Here is a 23349-nt window from a genome sequence, read left to right as displayed (position 1 = left end):
AAGAAAATGGAAGTATAAAGGAGGAATAAAATTCTCATGTAAAGAGCATGTTATCATCTTTCTCAGGCAATTTCATGCTAAAAAGTGGCAGTTTGGATCAAAATCTCACAAAGGGCAAGTAACGTCCTTCAATGTTTCTGCTTGAAACCAGAACTAGACAAAGTAAAATATCATATGATGTTTTGCAAAGGTTGGCAAACATCTCTCTGTAGGTTTCTATAAGTTGACTCATGTCATATTCCTTCAATTATTTTAATGTTAAACATTAAAATAATTTCCTAAAGACTCAAAGTTTAGAGCTACACAAAGCATTTGACAAAATCTCTTTGAAAACAGGATGGGATAAGAGATAGTATTCAGTATTCAGCCTCACATGTGACTATGGGACATATGAAGCCTCGCCAATTTGAGACTACTACTATGTGTACAGTCTTATGAGCCTGTTTATATCCTTTTAGATACTTATGTCTTCACAAAACTTCAAAGATATTATGATATAGGGAGAAACTAATTCAAAAAACAACTGAGTTCAACTTTTACAGGTCCAAAGAACATAGCACCATATAGCATTCTGGGTTTGTTTTGTTGCTTTTGTTGGGTTTTTGTTTTGGTTAAAAAATACAAAACAACAGCAAAAACAAACATACAAGACCAAAACAAACAAACAAAACAACAACAAGCCAAACAAAACCCGCACACACACCACCACCCCAAACCAAACCTATAGTAGTCACACTAGGAGTGCCTCATGTTATCACATCAACAGTTGTTCCAGGAATTAACCAACTACCTTTTTGCATTGCAAATATAGACTTATATATGTTGGGACTCAAGATCAATATGCCCCAGAACATACTGTCCAAACGTCTTTGCTCTGATTCCCCTAATATTTCACTTAAGTTCTACTCAAGAATTAAAAAAAGAAGTATGGTTTTCCTCTCTTCCCACTGTGTAAAATATACAGCTGTCTAAGTCATTGTCAAGAGCTAACCAGAACTCTCTGTTAAATAAATTACACAAATTGTTTATGCCTGACCAGAACGTACTGCCCCTTCTCCAGCTCCCTAGTTCTGAAACTAACTCCTGTTACTCCCAGACCTTGAGGACCCAGGACTACCCATGGCCAGCACCTTGGAACAGAGAAAGAGCTCACAAGAGGTTTGTACATCCTCCTTTACTTATCTAAGTGCGCTAACAGCAGTAGTTACCACTATACCTGATAGTACTGGATCAAAGCCGGTGTCAGGTTTTATGACAACAGAGGCAGCCAAACTGAGCAAACTCACCTCTCACAAATGTTTGCAGCTTCTTCCTGCTCATTCTTTGAGCTAAAACAGCAAGAGCATATCAGTGCAGCGAGGAGCTTAACAAAAAAAAAGCACATCACGTCTGCACTGACACTGGCTTTTGAAATTCTACTGTCTACAAGTGTTATACTTAGCAAACTTCTGTAAATAGGAAAGCTTATTAATGTAGCAGGTCTCAGAGGGCACCATCCTGCCTTTTTTCTGCAAAGTTGGTTCCAAACACTTTCCCATTCTATTCAAGGACAAGCGCAATATTATTCTGTATTCCTTGTGAGGATGTTTGAATGGCTCACCCTGGGCGAATGGCTTAGATAACATGTTAAAAAAATACAAATATCGGCATGGTATTTGCTCAAAATTGATTATGTTAAAGAAAACAACAACCACCAACAGGCAGGTTCAACAGAGACTATGGAATTACAAGGAGATTTCTGAAACAAAGGAGTCATCCTGTAAAAAAAAAAAAAAAAAAAAAAAAAAAGCATGAAAATTTGTCACTGGGAGGAAAGAGACCTTTGAGTGTAAACAGCAGCAGTCAAAACCTGACTGACACCAACATTGCTCTACTGACACCATGACCTCTGCTGAGCCCAGGCAGAATATCCTCCCTGTTGGTGTCCCAAGCAGCCTGCACCCAGATGTGGCAGTGACAGTGCAGGGTACAGCAGCAGGGACCCACACCTGGGTGTCTGTATGTGACCTTGGTGGTCTTCTCATGGCACATGGCAGTATAGGGAGGAGCAGGCTCAGTGTAAATCTGGGGCATCCATAGCAGAGCAGGGCCATGAGCATGAACCTGATAGAGGTCTGTGGTGAGTTTGAAGCAAGAGGCCATTGACTGAGCTGGATCTTTGGATAATGAACCTGAAAATTTATCTCAACTTCATTATGAGAGAGTTTTCTCATTAATAGAGGTGCTATTCCATGAAGTATTGGTTTTTAATTTGAATTTTCTAATAAAAATAAACACTGAAAAATCCAAAGTCTGTCTACTGAGAATGATGAATAAGCTTCCTAATGCTACTCTAGCAGTGCCACAGATTTCTTAGAGCAGATGGCCAAGTGACTTCCTTTTATCTGCTTTTGAATTAAGATCAGTGTTTTTCACTGTTCTTAACAGTCTCTAATTCGTATTTTTAGAGGACCCTACAGTTCTGTGAATGCTGCATTAAACTTCCTCATTTGTCCCCTATCAAAAATATTGTGCAATAGGCTGGGTACCCAGCAGAGGTCCCAACAAAGGCAGATGGGCTCATTTATGGAGAAGGAAGAAGGGGAATGAGAATCAGCAAGATACAGCTGTGCAGATGCTCTGTATAAATGACAGATTTCCAAGTTTATTTCAAAGAATCATGGCTTTGGGGTTGTTTTAAACCTACCATGTCTTGTTGGCTATTGTAACAGTGAAGAGGAATCAGTTACCTTTTGAAAAAGGCTGATAAACATTGCACAGACAGCGGAAAACCACTCATTCTGAAGTAGTTTCCTTTTGCCATCCCCTAGGGACAGCAGCTGCAGATGCACTGGTGGCCACAACTGCTTCAGGTGCTCTTGAGAGTCAAGCAGCAAGTCCCAGATCTCATAGAAAAGGAGAGAGGAACGTCTTACAGCTTTGGCATTAATTCTAGAACAAATGAGTTGGTGCAGGCTGGATTTTCTGTATCACTCCAGGAGCTAATGCATGGTAAACAAGTAGATCTTACTATCACCCTCAAAAGACAGAGAAGTTCAAAACTATGAGTCATTTGTTTCTAAAAACCTCATTTTACATATCCTGGCAAGTTTTGTGTTTAGGACAGTACTGGGCTTGCTTTGTTATTTTCATGGAAAGCTTCTGTGGAACATAAGGAAATTTGAAGCTAAACTCTGCTATATCAAGTTTAGGGAGAAAATGAATGTAACAGCTTCTTCCTCATCTCACTAAAGCCTGTTGACTAGAGCAAGCATAGGATTTGGACACATTCCACAGCACAGCTGCAGGTTGTATGGGAAAAGTAGCCTCTCCCTCTTCTTCCTTTATTTTTTTTTCTTTCTTACCATGCCTTTGTTTCATTCACCTGTTACCACTATCACAGTATCACAGTATGTTTGGGATTGGAAGGGACCTCAAAAGACCATCTAGTCCAATCCCCCACTATCTCACCCACAGTCCTGCACACTGTCATCCTCTTGAATTTCACATGCAATAATAACATGATAGAATGGCTGAGCTGAATGGTCTCTTTAGCACTGACAGAGATGCTTCATAGAAAAAAAAAGAGGATGTGAAGCAAGAGTTGCTGACAACAAGAGAAAAAAAAAATCCAGATAAACTACAGGTCCAGGGTGATACATATTTTTTTTTTCTTTTTAGGCAATTATGTTATTTGCTTCTTTGTCTTAGCATTAGCTCTCACTTCATTTCTTAAATATGCAAGAAGCATATACAGTACTCAGTTAAGTCTTATGGTTGTCTGTCTTCAGAGAATAAATCACTGAAGAGATTCTTCTACATGTGCTCTTTTTTCTTTATGAATACAAGGTATAACAAAAGTCAGGCAAAAAGCAAAGAGGTGTGAGTATGAGCCAGTGAAAGCAAGAAAGTAAAATTCACAGAAATGACATTTGCAGAAATACTAGAATAGCCTGAAAACATGCCTAGTCCAGAAATGAGCCTGTCAACTGACAGATCAGGTAAACAGCATCCTCATTCAATAATACCACAATAAGCTTTTAAAAGTATGTATTCCATGTGTTGTAATGGTTTGAGGTCTGTGATAGTCTCTTGGCGGTTCTGAGATCATATTTTTCCAATTGTTTTGCTCTGTGTCTGGAAACCACATGGAACCTTGAGCTCTGTTATACCACAGCTCCCTAATATTTGGAATCTTCCATAGCAACACACAGTGAGACTAAAGCAGATGACAAGTGAAAGTGGTGCTGCTTATTCAATGAACGCAAGAGGAATCACAAAGAAAGAGGTTGGCTTGTAAAAAACAAATCTCGCTACAGTAGGAGACAAAAGCAAGTTAAAAGAAAGAACAGTATGCAAACAGTATTCTGAACTTCAAATGACGCAAGTAAACCTTGTTAGGTCTCTCTTATTATGACCTGACTTTAGAGGCTGATTCGCTTGAAACGTGAAAATACGGTAAGGATGTATTAAATATTCATCAAGGTTCATTGTAGTTTTCTGTTTAGCATATTCTGCTTATACCGTCTTTGATGGCCAAATTTACAGTGATCATGTCAAGCAGAATGTCAGATTAACACCTTTTTCCCCAGCAATAATAAGACACCCTTGTTTTATCATTTTCAAAGCAGCAAAATTTGTTTATGTTAAAGGGACTCTGTCACAATCATGTTCCTAAGCAAAATGTCACCAAACAAAATCATTACAATAGGAAAAAAATTCTCACGGGAAAGAATCCACAAAAAAAAAAATCTTCATAACCAATACCCATCTAGAAAATAAGTGTCATGAGAGGGCAATTCACTAGAGGAAGACAATCAAGAAGCAGGAAAAATCGTGCCATTTTCCAATGTTAGGAGAAATTTTATCAAGAATCTTCCACTATTTATCTGTTGCTCCACACATTTTTGCCTTTTAACAGAGAAAGGAAAAAAAAAAAACAAAACCCACACTGTAAGCTTGGTATTGAGTTTCCTCCTTCTGAATAACAGAAATGAGAGGAAGGAAGTGACAACTAAAAAGGAAAAGCTTCCAAGCTAAGGGAACGATCTCTTACCATTTCAATTAAGGAGGAAAATTTTGGCATTGATTAGTCTCATTCCACTAATTCAAATTGCATGAATTTGATTCTGGTTTGATTTTTTTCATTAAAAGTAAATAGATGGTGGGGCATAGTGCAGTTTTCAGAAAAAAACAAAAACAAAAACCAAAACAACAACAAAAAACCCCACAACAAATACAGCAAGTGTTAGGATTTCAAGGGCAATAACAAACAGGAAAAAATTAGAAAGTGATACCTGAAAAATTTAAGTCATCTTCCATTTCCTTCACTTACTGTGGATATTCCTACATTAACCGAGTTCATGGTAAAACTGAAGGGTGTAATCAGATCCTAAATAATTCTAAATATCAGACCCGTGCTTCTATAAAGAATAATAATCTGCTGGGTTACTCTTATCTTCTAGCTGTAGCATCAACATTGGTCCAGTGCTTCTCTATCACTGAATACAGCATGTTGCAATACATTGCTTGAGTGCTAAAGGTTTTAAATTGCCAAGGTTTAAAGGAAAACCAAGAATAAACTGCATTTGAGAGGACTTGGAAGTTTCAATGCTGCTTTTAAGTAACACAAATAATAAAACACATGTAAAGATCTACAAATATTTCCTAGCACCTATGTTTTCATCAGATCTGGTGCAAACACTGATATTGTACATGATGTAGGGAAAGAAAAGAGCCATTCTACTAGTACATTTAAAGGGTTATTAGAGATAATGTGAAGTTATATATACACATACATATCCATGTGTTTTTACAAATACCTTATACTCTTAAGACTGAAAAGAGACTTTTTTTTTTGCTTCCTTTTGCACTGCCTAAGTAGTGCCAGCCAATAGAAAAGCTGCCGTTAGAATGGAGTTGTTATACTGTGGTTTCTAGGCCCCATTTCTCAGGCCACGGTTAGAAGAATGTATACCAAGCTTTGATGACTGCTTTCAGAGGAACTCAGAGCAGCAGAGAAAAAGCTCAGCAGTTAATAGCAAAACTATTATTGTCATGAAACTCAGCGGGTTCAGTTTCCTGCTGCTCAAATGAAACCTTCCCCCCAGATTTGGTTATCTTGGTTTGCACAGTGAATTTTCTTCTGTTTGCCTTCAAACTCATTTCAAAATTAAAAGGAAATGGTCGCACATATTAAAACTCACCTGGTTTACGTTACTGCAGTACTGACATATGCAGCACACAGTCAATGGGGAATTCCAAACCTCCCGGTGTACAGCCGGCTTTGCAGAAAAGGCTACTTTAGTCATCTATGGAAGTCACAGAAACTAGCCTGAAATAATTATGTTTCACCACTACTGGGGAAGTGGTGGGACATGGTAGTTACTTGGTGTTTTAATAATGACATGTATCAGGAAAATCCATTTTGAGGGTATGATAACCACTCTTTTGAACAAAGTATATGTTCAGTTCTTGTATCAGCCAAGGTCTGTAGACTTCCAAATAATTAGTGAGGAACTGTAAGGTGGTTTTGCAAGACAAAGGCCCATCTTCCTATGGCCTGTAATTTAGGTGTCATTTAGAGTTATTTCCCGCCCACTTTAGAGGATCCAGGTATTTAGGGACCCAAAGAGGCAGACAGGCATTTTAATACTGCCACAGGCACCTACATAAGCTCTGTTTCTAACATTGCAAGGAGAAGGATTAGACTGTTATTATTCAAGCTTGTGCACCAGAGATTTTGCTGAGCATTCAGACCGGCATCCTGAATGATGCATGCCTGAAAACTGGTGCCAAACGCAGGCACTGGTAATGTGCAGAATATATTCAGGAATATTTGTCTTGTTAAACATAAAACCACTTGTTTGTTACAAATAACTTGCTTTTCGTAAAAAGTTCATGATCAAAGAGATCTTCAGAGAAATGTAGCAGACTTGCACTGTAATAATACCTTTGCCCACATTCTTCCCAGCAATTATATGCTGGTAGCTGAATTTCCCCAAATGCACAGAGGTGTCAGCAGTTCACAAGCAGCAGCCACTTTAGCAAAGACATTTTGTTGAATTATAGAACTGCTTGGATTGGAATGGACCTTTAAAGGTCATCTAGTCCAAGCCCCCTGCAACAAGCAGGGACACCTTCAACTAGATGAGCAACGTAGATGGGCAGAATCCCCTCCCTCAACGTGCTGGCAACGCATCTTCTGATACAGCCCAAGATATGACTGGCTTTCTGGGCTGCATTGCTGGCTCATGTCCAGCCTCTCATCCACCAGCACCCCCAAGTCCTTCTCTGAAGGGCTGCTCTCAATCCCTTTGTCCCCCAGCCTGTATTGATACCAGGGGTTGCCTCAACCCAGCTACAGCACCTTGTATTTGGTTTTGTTGAACATCATGAGGTTCGCATGGGTCCACTTCTCAAGCTTGTACACATCCCTCTGGGTGGCATCCTGTCCCCTCAGGTGTGTCAACCACATCACCCAGCTTGGTGTCATCTGCAAATCTGTTAAGGCTGCACTCGATATCACTGTCTATGTCACTGATAAGTATGTTAAACAATACTCATCTTAACACAGACCCCTGAGGGACACCAATTGTCACTGCTCTCCATCTGAACATCAAGCCATTGACCACTACTCTCTGCATGTGATTTCTTACAGGTTTCCTCATTAAACCAAACTGACACTAATCACGCTTCTAGCAAGTGAAAACCCTTCCCCAGACTAAATTAGAATTTCCTAGCACTTTCATTGTCCAGGCTTAGCTTCATCTTTCTCAAACTCCTGAAGACTCTCCAAATCCTCAGATCCCTCTCCTTTTCTAATTTCATCCTCCCCAATTTCAGTATTCCCTTTGCAGCTCCTGTGCACGCAGAAGCAACTATTTAAATACTAGTAGCATATCAGCTCTTTCCTGGCCAGCCCAAGCTCTGCAGCAGCTTTTGTTTCACTGTGTGATCAGCAGCAGGACTGGCTTTGCCTTAGAGGTCAAATAGATTGAGGGAGGCAGTGTGGTTGGCAGGAAACAACCTTCTTGAGCATCAGGGAAAACAAAGACTCAACTGTGCTATCAGGGTACATCAGGCAAAAGGCATATGGAAGGGCAGGCGGGCAGACTAATAGGATGGATGGCATCTGTCCCTGTGGTACAGCTTGTAAAGTGCCAAGTTCCCACATCAAACAACAAGTATGAGAAAATTAAAGTCTTTCTGTTGCACACGTTCTAATACCTGATAATTCAGAGCAGACAGCAGGTGAGATTCAAAGTAAGCGACAGGAAATGGAACTAAACTCTCTTCCTTCCATTGTTCATCACCAGCAGAGCTGGTACTAAGAAAACATCACCGAAAACATCTAGCTTTTAAATGTTTATATATTTAAATTAAGACTATGTAGCTATCTTAATTTTTCCCATTTTTTAAATAAACTTTCTGCTGCTCCACCTATACACTAGGCAAGTATTTTCAGAGGGAGAGAAGGGAAATGGTAATTTGAATGATGTACTTTCGGTATGCAGTTCTCATTCAAAAAAGTCAAGTTGGAAATCTGCATTAATTTCTACAATTGCTGTTCTTTCTAAAGCAAGACTCTTCTAACTGACTTAAGACTTCTCTAGTGTGGGTTTCATTCATGAGTTATAGATAGGATCTCAGCATAAATCAGGTTGAAAAGCAACTGGGGAGCTTTCTAGTCCAACACCCTGTTCTAAGCAGGATCAGCTATGAGCCTAGGCCAGGTAGGTCCAAGCTTTATGCAGTGTGGTCTGGAAAATCTTCAAGGATGGCAATGGCCCGGCACCCCAGGCAGCCTGCTCCACTGCTTGACTGCCCTTATGCAGGGAAAAGCTTTTCTTCATATCCATGAACTGCTCCTTATGCCAACTTGCACCTGTTGTCTCTCATCCTCCTACTACACATCACTGTAAGAGTCTGGTTTCATCTTCTTTATAACCCCCCTAATCAGGATGCTTTCCAACAGCCACTCCTACACACCTGGACAACATTTCTAAATTCCTCCTTTGTAGCCTGTCCATTCTTCCACACCCTCTACACGGCTTTTTGAATCTGAGGTCTGTTGTGAGTTTTTTGCATAGCCAAGATAGTCTCCCAATATAACTGCTTGTTTTCCTGAGCGGCAGGACAGACCCTTCTTGTGTCTGGAGTGGCTTCCAGTAACAAGGCAATCCCTGAACGAACCCGCCCCTGAGAGGATTTTTTTGGTCCAAGTGAAAGCTGTATCTAAGCCTGCACTGATGTGGTAATTCAGCTGGGAAATTTGTAACACCAAGTATCAAATAGACACTTGAAAATGTTTATAATTCTACAGAAAAGTCTTTAACAGCATAACACCACTTAAAGCTTTGGTAATATTTTTCCTATTTAAAAGTGCCTAAAAACATCTTTGAAATGGAAACCAAGAATTTTAGCTTGTCGTCTGTGTTCAATCAAGCCGTTTGCTATTTTAAAACTGAAGGATACAAAATTTTACCATCTATTAGAACAGTATGAGAGAAAAAACATCTGATTTTTATCCATAAAGATGCAGGTGAAACTGAAGCCTGCAAATTTCAAAAGCTAAACTTGTATTGTGCTCACATATCATGTTTCCATGTTCAGTGACCACACTCAGCAAACTCTGCTTCACACTGCACTCAGGTCCTGTTCTCACTTTATTTTGCTTAATAACACATAAGAAACAGTGCATTGGTTCAGTGCATCAGTGTGTGACTGCATAAAAAATATGGGTAGTTAATCAGAAATATGTATGTTTCCCATATGGTGTGTGATGAACACATTTCCTGCACTACCCAACATCAGACACAGGAAGCATCACCATCAGCACCCAAAAGTCACTGCATTGCACTTTTTTTTTCTCTCTCTCTCTCTCTCTTTTTTTTTCTCTTCAATCCAGGTGTCAGTCAGTATGGCTGAGAACCAAAAGTCCCCTGATTTCACAGAAATAAAACAGTTAATTTATTTTAGATGGAAAGCCCCACAATGAAATGGATCTGATTTCTGATAAACTGCATAAGCTTATTGCAGTCTAATTAAGAAATCGTCGTAAGAAAAAAAGAGAGTTACTGTGTATACATGTTCAGAGTGAAACCTGCTTCAGAACTATCAGGAAATATGCATATGTAATTCCTTGCACTGGCTCTATATAGTATAAACAGGATTGTTAATGCTAACAACATCTATTATAAAATATTGTTAGTATTGAGAAAAAGACATACAGACACAGTAACTGTAAGAGCAACTTCTGTTCAGCAGTTTTTTAATAAAGAGTTCCAATAGCTAATGGTGACTCACAACAGCCACATGAATTAGCCAGAGAGGTTAGTAACAATGCTAAAGTCACACAAACTGGGAGCTCAGTGCCCATGGAAATATTTAGAGGTTGAGATATACGAAGGAAAAACCTGTCATAATCTCCTTACAAAACTAGCAGGCATACCAGAATGGATGCAGGGAATGGACTATACTTTAATCTCCCTATGATCTGTAAAAACAGGGAATGCTTCACTTGTAGGGTCTCCACAGGAATTCCAAGAGCTTCCGTTAGGTCTTTCCTTCACTGTCATGGTAAAGAACTCCACAAAGTCCCCTACAAAAAACAGGGGAACCCCTAAGAAAACCCCCTGAAAGTATTTTGCAGATAGTTCAGAAGTAGACAGGGCAATTTTGTACACAACTGGCAGTTCACAGGAGTGTTTCTGTGAAGCCATTTTATACTGAGGAAGTGAAAGAGCTAAAGCAGAATTCAGGAAAGCTCTGGTCACTCGTCCTGCATAGTCAAGTCTCTGACTCTGTCCACACATGGGCTGAAACATTGAGCTAAATATGTCTGTTACTCCTTTTAAACTGCCCACAGAACAAATGCAGCAAGACTTTTTCAAGTGGAAGTTTATTACCTAAAGTTTAACTTATGGCATTCCTTGCTCTAGGTTGGCATTAGGCTTCATATGTTTTTCAAATATAAAAGGTTGCTTGTATTTTGAGAAGTCTGATGCCATTGAGCCCAGATTGCACCTTACTGGTTGCAAAAATACCATTGAATTAATTAAGAATAAAAGCAAACACTGGAAACGTCTGAAAGCTCAACCCAAATAAATATATATCAAAAACTCCCAGTTTGCAATTAAATCAGTCCAACACGAAGAATGAGACCACTAAAACCAGCGGGAAGATTTTAATCTCAGAGGCTTCAGGATTTCATTCCAGCAAACATTTGCTTGTAGCAGAAATTAGATATAAAAGAAAAATCATAATGGATGCCATCACACCTTTATAGACTGACATGATATTAGAGAAAATATTATCCTACTGCTCAAAAGCACCCTCCCCCCCCCCCTTTTTTTTTTTGTAAAATGAACAGTTTCCTCTCACATAGAAACTAGTTTCTATTTCCTTTAAATGCCTCTTTTACTTGAGAGATGGATTATCAGTAAGTTTGTCTCTTTAGGTCATGTAAAAAGCCAGAAGCACTTCAAAGAAATCACTTGTTTTCACAGTTAAGTTAAAGCTCAGCTACACGACCAGCCAGCGGCTATTCTCCAATGGGGCAGCACTGCTCGCCTGGGCACCCAAGTTCAGCCCTCCAGCACAAGCACAGATTTGGCCAGATAACTCCAGAGAAGTGTATGATGATCAACCAGAGCATGGTAAAGCTAAAAATTGGCCATACACGGAATATAACAGCTTGCCTAAGCCAAAACGTAACATTCAGAAACAAAACTGGGCTGAAAGGCAGAATGAATAAGGGTAAGGCCAGTCAAGAGCAACTGATAAGCCTAAAAGCAGAAGTCAGAAGGAGAAGCTTGAAATCATTTACACCAGCAAGTGGGACTTAAGAGAGTTCATGGGACTTTTTATCCCCTTTGCTTTACCTAAACTTGTCCAGTGTTGTCATCTTGGAAATTCTCTCACATTTCTTCTCTCTTTCACTTTACCAAGTGGTCACCAGAAAGAATGGGAAACAATGCACAGGAATAGGCTAAATACTAGCAAGTATTTGCAAGTTTCTTCTGTGCACATTAAGTCTCTTATGTACACATTAAGCTGTTAGATGAATCACAAACCTACAAGAGATCTGGAAAACAGTAAAAACCAGCTGGTGATAGCCAGCTGTGCTACAATTGCTGCAAAAAATGCTCCCCACTGCTTTTAGTGGACAGAGTCAAACGAGGCAATGCCAGCCTTAGGACAAAGAGGGTGCTATATCAAATGACAGGGTTATTCTAATAAACCCTAAAACTTTAAGGATAAATTTTTTTTTTAACTTTCTGTAAGGATAATAATAGAAGAGAATGAAACTAATTAAACAAGAAAGTATTTCAATGAGCAATTAGCCACCATGTTCTGCATGAAAGTAACAGAACGAAGTATTATATAGGTAGATTGAGATGGTGGGAGATGAAATAAACAGGTCTGCTACCAACCATCTTATGATGAAACAAAAACCCCCCAGCAAATTAGGAGGACAAGTCATGTGAAAAGCTTTCCACTGTGTCAGGACATAACTATTCCTCATGGTATCATGTTAAATCCCACCAGAGCCTGGACTACAGTTCTGTGTATAGGAAAAAAGGAGAGTAAACCTGAACATGAATGAATGCTAAAGACTTTGGAGTATTATATTTTTTAAGTGAAGTTAAAAATAAGTAGCACTTTCGACACTACAAACGTCAAGCCAGGTATTTGGAACAATAGGATCATGCAAGCTGGAGCGGATCAACATCCAGTCCATCTGTGGGATCTAGTCCAACTCCTGCTCAAACCAGGATCCTCTACAGTAACCATGTTCACAGTTAGCAAAATATTTTTGATTTAGGAAATTCCATGTGCAGGTGTTTTCCTGGTATCCTGTGCTCCACAGAAGCAGAATATAAGTCAAGTAACAGAAAAAATCTTGTCATCCCTATTAACATTATAGTTTCTCTTTTTTTCTCTCATTTTAATTACACATAGTTAAATTTTGTAGATACTTTTACCATTCTTGGTATCAGGTGACTTGTGTCGGGCTTAACAAATAAAATCTTAAAGATGAGTAGGCTTGTATAGAAAGAGTGAATCAGAGTAGGTGAAATATTCCATCAAGAGAAAAAAAGATGCCTTGAAGATCAGAGTTACTCAGAGGAAGAAAGTAATTGTCCACAGTGGAAGAAAAAAAAAAAAGAAAAAGTGAAATGTGACTAATAATCAAACTCCCATGTTGAGGTATCTGTTACTGAATGCAACAGGCTTTGGTTTTGCAGTGTTTGAGCAAGGCTTACAGGAGAATGTGAGTACATTGTTGCTTTACATTGTCTTTACACCTCCTGTGACCCTAAGCTAGAAGTTTAGATGCCACACTTCTTCCTAGATACACATTGTTCATCCCTTCTCCAAGCAGATACTCATAGCTCCAAGTCTAACTTCTACTTTTGCCAATATTATATGAATCTTTACACAAGTTGACAAATAGACCTGGGCTAGAGTGAACCAGAGACACAGCATTGATTTTCTTTGCACAGGGATGAAGAACAGCAGTAGTCCAGAAACTGGGGCTTACTGATTTAGAAGACTGAAGAGGACTCTCAGATAACCAGTCTCCTCTTGCAAATAAAGTACCTGGAAAACAATTCACATATTCCGTGACAGCAGCATTACCTGGATGCGACAAGAATACTATTCCTTTTTTACTTAGTACAATAGTTATCGCAAGAAGCTGAAATACAAAGTCCATGCAGCAGCAAGTGATGATCTGTTACTAGAGGAAGGTCTGAAGCAACACCTGTAACGTGCATTGATACATTTAATAAATCACAAAGGTAAAGATAGTAACTAATTTTAAATGGAGAACAGACATTCCTCCTCTGATAAATGAATTGTCAACAGTCCTGTATTGGTAGTAGCCACAAAGAAGCAAACTGCCCTGTTCTTCAGGGGAGCAACTCTATCTACTCCCTCTTAGACTCATAGAACCTACCTGGTGGCTTATTTACACCTGCTTGGAACTGTAAGTTCAAGGCATTGCCTTGCAGCCTGAGGCTTCAAAACACAGAAGAGATGTGGTAGAGAACAGGGATTTTCCCTGTGATGTAACTTTTATCTGCTGCCTTTAGCCTTTTATTGCACCCTTCTGAGAAGAGTTTGGATGCAGCACCTCCACATTCCTCCCAATAATTCACTGGGGACAGCTACTAACTGAAGACACACAATGAGAGACTGAGGGGGCTGAACGTCAAAAAAACCCACATGCTAGGTATGAAAACAAATGTGGTACTGATAACATCTCTTCCTTTTTAGCCTTGTTCAGGGGGGTTAAGAGCAGTTAGTAAATACTTCTGCCTTACAAAGGTCAGTATTTACCTGATAGCGTGGAGATAAACACTTCCTGCAGTACAACCTATGCAGACACATTTATGTCACTGCTAATATTCAGAGGATCAGTCGACTCCTGTGGTTAAAACCACCGTGATGCAGACAGACTGTCTGTCCTTGCGTGCACATCTGTCTGCAGCCAGCTTGCAGTCTCCTGGAGTCCTTTGCATCACAGTCCACTATGGAACTATAGATATGTGAGCAAGTTCTCAGTTACCATGATCACATGCAGCCCCGTACAAATCATTGATGAGCTGTTTATAAGCAATCAAAGTTATATGCATTATTTAATAGAACAAAATCTTTGGAAATTCCCACTCCCCTAAAAAAAACACCAAACAAGCAGAAATTGGGATGCCCGGGGATATTAAGTACTTAAACCTATAAATCATCAACCTAGACAGATAGAGGGTAACAATTAATTCCTCATCTTGTTTTATATCCATGGTTTCTTCTTGCAGTAGAACTCAAGTATATATGAAGAATGCAAATCTCCTTCAAGCACATTGTAATGTGCATATTGTCTTTACAAACAACTGCTCTTTAACTTAATCTTTATACATGTCGAATCACTTAAAATTATAGAGACATTCCTGAAATATGGCAGTATGCTTCTACATAATCTGACTTGGAAAAGTTAAACCAAATTAAATAAACTTTTGCTGTGTCAAAACTCTTTCCTGTGAAAATCAGATTTCTTTAACTTAGTATTCTTGTTTGAAGACCAATTGGTGTCTTGTAGATACCTTATTGCATAGCGAATCTTAATACTGGCATATCTTAAAGTACTTTTTTTTCTAATATTCCCCTGAACCCACATTAAATCAGCTATAAAGTATGAAATTTCAGAACATGGGCACATAGCAGGTGAATTTTGTCAAGACAAAACTGCAGTATTTGCAGCCCATTTGATAGAACTAACAAGCACCTGTGATTTGAAAGTACCAATCAGAAATGGACAAGAATTCAAAGCTCTAGAGGGGATATTTTTTTTTTTTGGGTAACACAGACACACAAAACAAACCCAGACTAATTCAGTCTCATCCGGTTTAACCTCAACCACGAGACACGGCTGTCTGTTTTCTTTCTCAAAAGACTCACGTCACTGTGCACTGAAAAAAGGGAACTTCCAGAGTTTGTGGTGAGGATACATGATAAACAGATCTGTTCACACCAACTAGCAGGGCTGCCTGCGTCAATAAAAAGGCAGTAGCAGAGTCGGTGAACTGACATTTGGCGCTCAGAGGATTATCGTTGCAAAAGACGCTTCACATTAAAGTTAAATAGAATGCCAGGATTTTTTTTTCCCCACAGCAACATGACTGAATTAAATAGAAAAGAAGACTGTAAGCTTGCAGAAGGCAAAATCCACAAAAAGAAGCAAAAGCCTTTGTAAGTATATATATCTTAATATAAACGCTAATGCATTAGAAGTGAAAATAACATTATAATCTTGGAGATTAAGAATTAGCACCATGATTTATGCTAAATGAATGCAAAGTCTGCTCAAAGCCCAGGACTACAGCATCATTAAAAATGGCTTGAGCTGATGCAAACCAATTAATTGATTCCCTTAAGTAATCAGGCGTACATTTTGGATACACTGGAAGCCTCTTAGTCTTTCGAAAAATTTACTTGGAGATATAACTTCCCAGACTTCAGTCACAGCACAGAACTGTCAGCCTCTGTTTAAAAGTTTCTAGAAATGTAAGTAGAATTTAAATGCAACTGCAATTTTAATGGATCACAAAATTGTCTGTTCCTTGGTTTCAGTGGTGCAGATCTCAAAAATTATCTGAAGTGCATGGTACCACATATTGAACCCGGCATCAAGACTTCTAACTCCAGAAATGTCATGTAAGTACACTAAGTTATAACAAAATATAAGTACAGTTAGATTACTACATAATACACTATTTTAATAACTCCTAAACTAATTCTAGAACAACAAATATTAGAATAATGTCTAGAATTTCCAAAATATGAAAGAGATGAACACTAGGAAGTAGAAACTGTTCATGGAGTTAAGAGTTTCTTCTTAGTGATGCCTGTATATTTGCATTGAACAGTGAGAGAGCAGACACCTCAGTTCAATGTGTTTTCTTCAGGGGTACACTGTATCTGTTCTCTAAATATTTACAAGAAATGATGCTTCACACTTAAGTAAGGAGCAAGGATATTACCATTCTTATTTCAGGAATATGGAAACAGAGGTACAGATACAAAATTATTTGGTCTTAGTTACAGTAAAAGCTCATCTGTCTGTGAACAGACTTCAGGATAACATATTTCCTTGTTTTTCCCTCTCTGATGATCTTTCTCAATGTGGGCTTGCCTCCAGGGTGTTAGATTATGAGAAAGACATAAGTTTAATAAATACTTAGCACATATCCCAGAATAGAATTTTTTTTTTTTTCTCCTTTAAGCATGTAAATAAAACCACATGCTTTCTTGCCTGAAGTAATTTTCTCTTTCTTGTCATCTTAGGCTTTCTGCAGAGGAAGTAATACAGTGGTCCCAGTCTTTGGAAAAGCTTTTGGCCAGTCAAAGTAAGTGTATTAATTCAGTATGACTTTGTTCTTATTCTGAAGACAAAATTTTGTCTAATTTCACCAAATAGGCAAAGCTGTAACATTCTGCAAACGCTGCCAGGGAAGGGCCAGTTGCATTTCAGTTACTTACAGCTTCAGTGTCACATGGCTACTGTACTCAGCTTTGCTTCCAAGTTTGTTTTGTTTTGTTTCTTTTCATTTCCTAATCCCAGCATAGTAAATAAACCCCAAATAGCTCAATTGAGTGCTTTCTGATTGGTCTCCTGTCCTTGTATAACACATCCAATTTAATTTGGAATTTTCTGTCCACTAGTATCCTAAGACAATCCATTTAAGTAGGACTAGAATCCGTTGATGTATTTTGGTACCTGGGGGTCTACATCTAAAAACCACTGAACATAATTAGAAAGACTCCTATTGCCCTTAATATTACAGCATCTGTAGGATGTTGAAGAAGGGAAGAGCCGTGTATTTTGGCAAGATTTTATAAGAATACAGCTCCTGCTATTTATTTTACCCTCCCTGGTCACAAATATCATGCCATAAATGATGATTTATTTGTGTTTGCTTTAGGCGGTCAAGGTGTCTTTCGGGAGTTCCTGAAGTCAGAGTTCAGCGAGGAAAACATTGAGTTCTGGTTGGCTTGTGAGGATTACAAGAAAACCAAGTCTGATCACTTACATGGCAAAGCAGAGCGGATTTATGAGGAGTTTGTTCAGACAGATGCTATTAAACAGGTATGTACAAATTTAATCTGTCTAGTGTTACAGTAGAAGGATTTTGGAAAATATCAGAAGATACAAGTGTAGCCTCACTGAGATGCTTGTACATTCATTCTGTTATACTGGAAGTTGACACAGCCACATGTTTTTATGAGCGTACTTGCACCATTACTGTCTTCAGCCTTGAGATTATCAGACCCACAAGCAGAGTTGCACAACACAGGCCAGCACCTGGGAGCACCACTAGCAGAGGTACTGGCAGCTCAGCACATGATGCTCTTCTCTGAGTCTGCCCAGTTTGAACTACTGCTGGTGTTTGGAGTCAGGTACTTAGAGAAAGCTTTGCTAGTAGGAGAGCTCTGGATTATTTCTTGTCTTTTAAAATATGTGGGCATTCTGGAGAACTTACAGCTGTGTATGTTGATCATATTTCAAACTGGAGACTCACTCTACACAAGATTTCTCCTATTGTTTTAATTGGAGGTTGTTCCTCTACTTACTCCATCGTTGAGTTGTATTAATTCTGACTCCATAAAGAAATTGCATTTCTATAGCAAGTAACAATTATTGTGCACGACTGGAATATAAGCATTAAGATTCCCTCATTTTGCAATTCTGATATTGAACTATCACACTGAGTTCTAAGGCTATAAATTTGTTTATTGACAAAGTGATAGATATGGAGAGTACATTTGTAAGATGTCAATGGCATTTGTTTTTCACTTTCCAGATCAATATTGACTATCAGATGAGGGAAGCAACAGCCAAAAGAGCTCAAGACCCAACTCACACGAGCTTTGATGAAGCCCAGAAAACTGTGTACATCCTCATGGAAAGGGACTCATATCCCAGATTTTTGAAATCCAAAGCCTACCTGAACCTTTTGAACCAGGTGCAAACCAACACTTCAAAATGAAGTGTCTGAGGCAGTAAAGAGCCAAGTAGACTGTGTCAAATATCCTGCAGAGAGATTCTTCAGAAGGGCTGGATCTCGGCAAGGAGAACCCCTGCTTTGGGAACAGGGTATGTGGGAGATGCAAACAGCTCCATAGCCAAGAGAACTCAGGATAACAGCTGGGTAGACTGTTACAAGGGTGAGAGCAGCACAGGGAGAAAACTCTCTCTTCCCGTACACCATGGAGTCAAGATGGGCTATGGCTGCTATTTGTTGTTTGAACTACACTGTGAACATTGAACCAAGTCTTAGATCCTGAAGAACTGCTGATTAGGAAGTGCAAGACTAGCAAGCTGAGCATTGGGAAAAGATTATCAAGTTCAGAAGAAAAAGAAGGATGACCGACAGTTTTGTGCATAACAAGAAAATTACCAGACGAGACTGATGAATGGCTTTTGTTAATCTGTGAAGTGTTAATATGTGTGAGTGCAGCTCCATGATGTTATTGTGCCAGGTAAATATATTATAAATTGACATGTCTTAAAATTTATATATTTTTAAATTATATAAGAATTACATAAGCTGTACTTTTACTAAGTTTGTATTCAACAGGCAGGTATGTAGCATCTTTTCTATTTAATTTATTGCAAAATAAGCAACTCTTCAATCAAATCTACTTAAAAATAAAGTTTTATGGTCATTTTACATCTCATTGTAAGTGATCTTTCCATTATAATTACCTATACCTTGAAACCCATGACTCCCTTCTGTCCTACTATGCCACTAATTCCCATCTCCTTATCTAAATATTAATTCTCCACTCTCCACTTTTTTTTTTTTTTTAAAAACCCATTTTACACAACCATCATCTTAGTTGTCTGGAGTAGGTGATCCTGACCTACACAGACCTATACTCACAACCCCCAATAAGAAAACAACACTACCAGCACCCAAGTCAAATCTCAAATATAGAAACCATTTAACCGATGACCCCACAGTTTGATCCACTTCAATACTGATGATGTGTTGAGCACAGATCAGCCACGTTTGCTTATGTAGAGAGGCAGTAACTGGTGAGACTCATTAGCAGTCATATTCTTTGTAATATTAGCATTACTCGGCAAGATCTAGACTCTAATTTACAATACCAATACTAGCATCAAAGGTCATTTAATTTCACTGCAAATGTTGCATTAAATTTACTCTGTAAACCATGCAATGCTATGAGTAGCCTATACCACAGTGGGTAGTGATGAGAACCGAAGTAAAAGAAGGAAAGTTGCCAATTATGCTTGAACCATGTAACTATGAACACAGGCACTACCAAATATGAAGTGTTTAAGATCTTGTGACATTAGAGTTCATAATGAAAACAGATAAAAGCATGCCCTCGTCTTGATGAGTTACCATCATGAGGCACAGCTATCACACGGTTAGCAACACAAGACTTTATCTGATCCTTGCAGATTTTCCATTTTCCAAAATAATATGAGCTTAGTCAGGCACACTGCATTATTCCATACCAAATGGAGAAGCTGTAAACCCACAGACGTCAGCTCACAGGGAGAACAGAGCTTGTACACACTGCCACCCTCTGGGGACTTTTGTCCTCCCTTAGAAGTCCCAGTCTTCAGCCCTAGAAGCAAAACTCTGCTGGAAGGAACACAGCTAAGAGGCAGTTGCTGCCACCTTCCACTGTCACCTACTGCTGTAGCTGGAAGCCTCTGCAAATCACATCTTCCTACATTCAAGGTCAGTAAATGCAGAACAAAAGAATCTGGGTCTTGCAGTATTCTTTGCCTTTTGTTAAATATGTATACCTAAGGGAGCCTCTGTTTGTAAAACCTGAATGCTTCTGAAACAATGTAAACCAGTCTCCACCTGGCTCTCTTTTACAGGAATTAATTTTCCAGGATCATTAGGAATACATCTAATTCCTGTGAAATAGGAATAACAACTATGTCTCCCATACAACAGGCATCCTCATGTTTGTTCTGATACAGTTAAGATGGAATAGATGTCACGGTTTGCACAGTTTCAGCCTTGCAGAAGATAAAAGAGAACTATGAAACATCAGGTACTCTCTAAAACAGATACTGCATTTAAGTAACATTCTTTTGACTGTAAATACCTTAAATTTGTATGGGCCCAGTCTTCATTTACTTCCCCACCTTTGTCAGGGTTTAGCCAAACACCTGTATGAAACTTCTGACTAAAATAGTATGGCTAGGTAGTTAGGATTTTTTTTTAATGCCTTGCTGCTGCCAGAGAGGACTACTCATCAGAAGCAACTTCATCTGCCATTGGGGAAACTGCTGAGTGGGGCAACAGGTGGATATGTGTCTGCAACTCAACACAGGTCACAGAGGCAGGTACAATGAAAAGGAGGAGGCAGGCTGGAGTTGTGCCACTGCTCACTTCAAGAGATGGCCAATGTCCCTGCCTGTGCCCACAGCCCTGTGGCTTTGCATTGGGCAGTGGTAATTCTCTCACCAGCGCCCAGGTGCAGCCCCCACAGCTGCTCGGGGGTTCAGTGCCTGGCCCCTGCACACCCACGTCCTGCCCAGTGTCACTGGGTCTGCCCTGACAGGAAAGGGTGAGAAAGTGACACTGTGACGTGTGATTAGAACCTCTAAAAATAAGCTAAACCTACCCAGAGAAGGGACTAACACAGCTCTCCAGGAGCACACCAACCAAGCACTGGTGCTGTGCGGAGCGAGTACAGACCAGAATATTTGAGTGGAGAAGACAGAGGAACTTTTCATTCTTTTCCACAAGCTTCTCTCCCTGGTTCGGGATTTAGTACAGTGTGAGAATAGTAAAGTTTTTTTTTTTTTCCCCTGAAAGAAACTGTTCCACTCCTCACAACTCAACCGTGGTACATGTCTAAGTTTTTCACCTTGTTTGCAATAGGAACCCGAAAACAACTACAAAGGTCAGTCACCCAGGTTGTTAATTCCAGAGATATTCCAGCCCACTCTGGTGACCCTGGCAACATAACCATGTTTCATCAAGCAATAAACAGCGTAGCAGAAATTCAGAGCTGTCTCTGCGATGCTGTCGTAAGCCTAGCATTATATATCTGTTGCTATAGCAGGGCTATACAAAGCTGGTTGTTTAAACAAGGTTCAAGAGATCTGGAAGTGTTTTATGGCAATTTATAGTGCCATCCATACTAATCCACTTTATAAAAGGAATAAGCTATAAGTAACTGTTCAATGGTACACACACACAAAAAACCCACAGTCTTTTAAGACACTTAAAAATATTTACATGTTGTAAAACAGTCCAGAGAGATGTATTTTTTATTATTTCTTCAAAACCTCTGTTTTTCAAAATGCAGTACACAAAATGTTTATTTTGCAGTGATTTTTTTTTTTTTTTTTTTAAATATTGCCTAAATGGAGAATCTTCACACTCAGAAAAACTCCAGAAAGATCAAAGGGATTAAGGACTCAGTGCTTTTTGTGCCCTTTGGTTCATTTACAAGGTGCACATACCACATCAAGTTGTGATTTCCTCCTCCCCTACCCATGCACACAAATAGCTGTAGACGGGTTTCACAGCTGTGGGTTGTGCCCTGCCCAGCATGGCAGATTCTTCCAAAATGGGACACATTACACATCACATACAGAAAGCATAAAGCCCTGGAAACTTCCCATACTCAAAGGAGAAACTTGTGAATGCAAGCTCTATTTACTCTCTTGTAAATAACTTAGTGGGCAATTGGGGGAAACTGTCGTTTTTCAACATATGGTAGATGGAGTTAATTATCAATTAAGTGCTAAAAGTTTCCAGAACAATCAGGGTCTGGCTGTCATCCAACACTTATTAAAATATTTAATAGGTCAAACAGCTTAAAAAAACCCAAACAAACAAATAAACAAAAAACCAAACCTACATTTAGCTTTCCCTTTTTGGAAAAAATATACCATAAGAGAACGGAAATTTGCTGTTCCATTCACAGTCTCTAAGAAAACCGGTTGAATCAGCTTGGCCATCAGCTACAGATCTGTATAGGAAAACAGGATGCAGTACAAAGAGAAGCTTTAAGATTTAACAGTAGTGACTCAGACTTTAAGTGCTCTGCCCTACCCCTGAAGGAAACATTTTCATTGTTTGCCAGTGTTTTAGAATAAAAAAAACCCCAAACAACGATCTTTGGGTACACTTTTGAAATTAATTAACTTATACCTGCTGCAAAGATAAGTTTTCTTCATGCAAGGACTCAGGAGTCCAACAGACCCTGAATGCGAATGTAAAGGTCTAACTAAACCCTCCAATTTAGAAAACCTTCTCTAATTATATTCCCTGAAATACATATTTTTAACATTCTGCCAAATAAAACTAAATGTATGGTATAACATATTATCATTCTCTCCCATATATTGAAAAGGCCATTCATGAAAGTCTGTCAGTGGAGACATTCTATCATTATGCACAGTAAAGCAGAAGGCAATTAAAGCTGAAATGGTGATGAATACAAATTCATCACCTTAGACCCCAAAATGACACCCATCCCTGCCCACACTCTGAAGTACCATGTGTTCTGGATGTCACCTCCTCCATGGTTGTGAAATGAGTTTGAAAAGCAAAAATAGATGACAACAGGAGGAAAATTAGATGTTCTCATCTTCCATTCAGAGACATGGGCTGATTGTATCAGAGAGCATGATGTCTATCAATGAAGCTTTCTGAAATTAAGTCTTTAGTCATTAAACATGGGCAGATATTGCAAAACAAGTTCTTGCTTAATGTTCATTAGATGATTTGAATTTGTCTTGTATGCTCAGAAACAAAGTCAGAAAGGAGTGAAGGTTATTCCCAGCTTTGTTTGGAT

General features: G+C 39.0%; 1 protein-coding gene across 1 annotated transcript; it reads left to right on the top strand.

The window, feature by feature from the left end:
* Nucleotides 1-15599: 15599 nt before the first annotated feature.
* RGS1 (regulator of G protein signaling 1) lies at nucleotides 15600-18604 on the top strand. The gene is made up of 5 exons (XM_080349151.1): nucleotides 15600-15732; nucleotides 16114-16197; nucleotides 16828-16889; nucleotides 17466-17629; nucleotides 18345-18604. Exons 1-5 carry the CDS (start codon nucleotides 15629-15631, stop codon nucleotides 18528-18530), a joined length of 600 nt encoding a protein of 199 aa, XP_080205277.1. The 5' UTR covers nucleotides 15600-15628; the 3' UTR covers nucleotides 18531-18604.
* The last annotated feature ends 4745 nt before the right edge of the window (nucleotides 18605-23349 follow it).

Source organism: Nesoenas mayeri, assembly GCF_963082525.1.
Source record: "Nesoenas mayeri genome assembly, chromosome: 8".
NCBI classification, from domain to species: Eukaryota; Metazoa; Chordata; class Aves; order Columbiformes; family Columbidae; genus Nesoenas; species Nesoenas mayeri.
Note: the sequence above shows the minus strand (reverse complement) of the source record. Positions and strands in the feature narration are given on the sequence as shown.